General features: G+C 56.0%; 1 protein-coding gene across 1 annotated transcript in view; it reads left to right on the top strand.

Annotated features, from left to right (window-relative positions):
• Nucleotides 1–1,134, top strand: part of MONBRDRAFT_39396 (uncharacterized protein) — a 2,319-nt gene extending 1,185 nt beyond the window's left edge. The window contains exon 3 of the mRNA XM_001751087.1: nt 54–1,134. Within this exon, the coding sequence (XP_001751139.1) occupies nt 54–977 (924 nt within the window). The 3' untranslated portion in view covers nt 978–1,134. The remainder of the gene's footprint in view (nt 1–53) is intronic.
• The last annotated feature ends 1,041 nt before the right edge of the window (nt 1,135–2,175 follow it).

Here is a 2,175-nt window from a genome sequence, read left to right as displayed (position 1 = left end):
TGGCTGGCTCGAGTGTGACGGTTGTCATCACGGGCGTGCTGGATCTGGCGCAGAACGCAGCCAGTGAGATTAGCTGGACGTACGAGTACGAGGCCCCGACGACCACGTCCAGTGTGTCGGTAGCCATCAACGACCTGGTCCTGACGGTGACGTGGGACGAGGCCTACGCGGACATCAACAGCGAGGAGGCACAGGCGCTGGCCGCACGCATCGCCTCGGAACTGGCCAGTATCCTCGGCGTGGCGACCTCCCGCATCTCTGTTCAGCGCTTCTCCGAGGAGGCTGACAACCGAACGGCCGTCAGCTTGCTCTTCACGGCAGCAGCTTCTGCGCGTCGTCGCGACAACTCGGAGCAGTCGAGCGAGGTCTTGGTGTACCTCCTTGAGCAAGCACTGCAGAACGGTGGCAATTTTTCCGTTGTGTCCGTTGATGGCAATACTTACCTGGAAACCAGCAGCATCATTGATGACGATTCGGATGGGGAGAGTAGCACGACGGCGACACCCACGGGAGACTCGGACAACAGTGCGTCGGCCTCTTCGGCGGACATCTCGGCCCTCAAGGACGACGTCACTGCCACGTTTGTCGTTTCTATTGTGACGATGGTGTTGCAGTTTGTGGTGATTGTGGCCCTGGTGTGGTGCTACAAGTATCGCGGCCAGCGCGCGCATCTGGAGGGTTCCTCCAAGCACCAGCGCCAATTCCAAGTGTTCTCGGCAGGGAGCGCCAAGTCGACCCGCACTGGCAAGCAGGACAGCAACTACACTTTGGTTCAGTCTCCGACAACGCCATATGCGCTGGCCAACCGCCAGGATACGACAGACCCAACTTATGAACTGGCCTACCGCACTTCTACGCGAGAACGGCGCGTGACCAGCACGGACGTGGATGCTATCACGGATTTTGCTCAATCTGACGTTGAAGAGGAGCATGCTCTGCCCGCAACCGGGCGACGAGTGAGCGTCGTCTCGGCGTAGGCGGCTGGACTCTTGCACTTGACTGTTCAATGTTTGTGAGCTGGTCCTCTCGTACGAGTCTGATTTCTTTGCTTTGTTGTGATTTGCAAGAGTGAATGCGAGTGTTCATCAAGCTTTTTGGTACGCTTTTCTTCTTCCCTAATTGATGTGTAATTTGACCGGGCGGCGTCTTCGAGTGTATCAAGGGCCACTGTCCATCATCAACCGGTCGAGGTAACCACCCACCCTCTTTTCAAGGTGATGACCCCTGCCTGCAGTCCGTTGCTGCTGCCATCACTGCTTAGACAGTTCAACGCTTGGTTCGCGCTGCCATTGCTTCAGGTGGAGTTTCGAACTCAGGCTCGAGCGTGGACAAGTTCTGACGAAAGCAAAAGGACTGGGTTTCATAGTGTGGGTTCGATCACACTATGACTTGAGCATGTGATACTGTTTTTCTCCACGCAGTGGGATTCAAGGGATCTGACCCCTTGAGTGAGGTGGTACCCATGTCAATACTTAGGGTGGCGAACATCAAATTCCCCTCAGCTTTGGTCTTTTTCCCCAAACTTTCAAAAAGCTGTCAATGCTTCCACCCCTTTTTGGTGCCCCCCTTCCTGCGCTGTCAGCACGATCTAATCGCACATCCTTCGGATGTAGCTGATTCCCGCTCGACCTAGCGATCTTGGTCGCACAGACAGACGCGCCGGCAGTCTTCCCTTGCCTCACCCCGCCCCCTTGACTCAGCTCTGCTTATGGTGCGCTTCCAAACCCGCTGCGCTACATGTTTGCATCCCCTGCGCACACTGCAACGATTCAACGTTGCCCCGTGTCGTGCATACAAATCCCACGTTCTTCATCCCTACAACACAAAAGCAACGAGGCACACGCACGTGCGGTGCGTGCAGACGCTTGCTTGCTCAGCAAGTCTTCCCCGCTCCCCTCGATCTGGTTGCCTGCCATCCCTGCCTGACCCCTTTTCGGAGTCTACGCCACCATCTCATTTCACCCCTTTGACTGGCTGATGCTCAGCGCACGCAGTAAACTCCTCCTCCGGTACTGCACGCACTGCCCTGACTCCCCCTCTTTTCTCTCTCTCTCAAACCAGTTCATATTCTCTCTCTCTCTCTCTCTCTCTCTCTCTCTCTCTCTCTCTCTCTCTCTCTCTCTCTCTCTCTCTCTCTCTCTCTCTCTCTCTCTCTCTCTCTCTCTCTCTCTCTCT

The sequence above is a fragment of the Monosiga brevicollis genome, genomic scaffold (genome assembly GCF_000002865.3).
Source record: "Monosiga brevicollis MX1 MONBRscaffold_198 genomic scaffold, whole genome shotgun sequence".
Taxonomy (NCBI): Eukaryota; class Choanoflagellata; order Craspedida; family Salpingoecidae; genus Monosiga; species Monosiga brevicollis.
The sequence above is the reverse complement of the archived record's forward strand: the minus strand, read 5'-3'. Positions and strand labels throughout refer to the sequence as shown.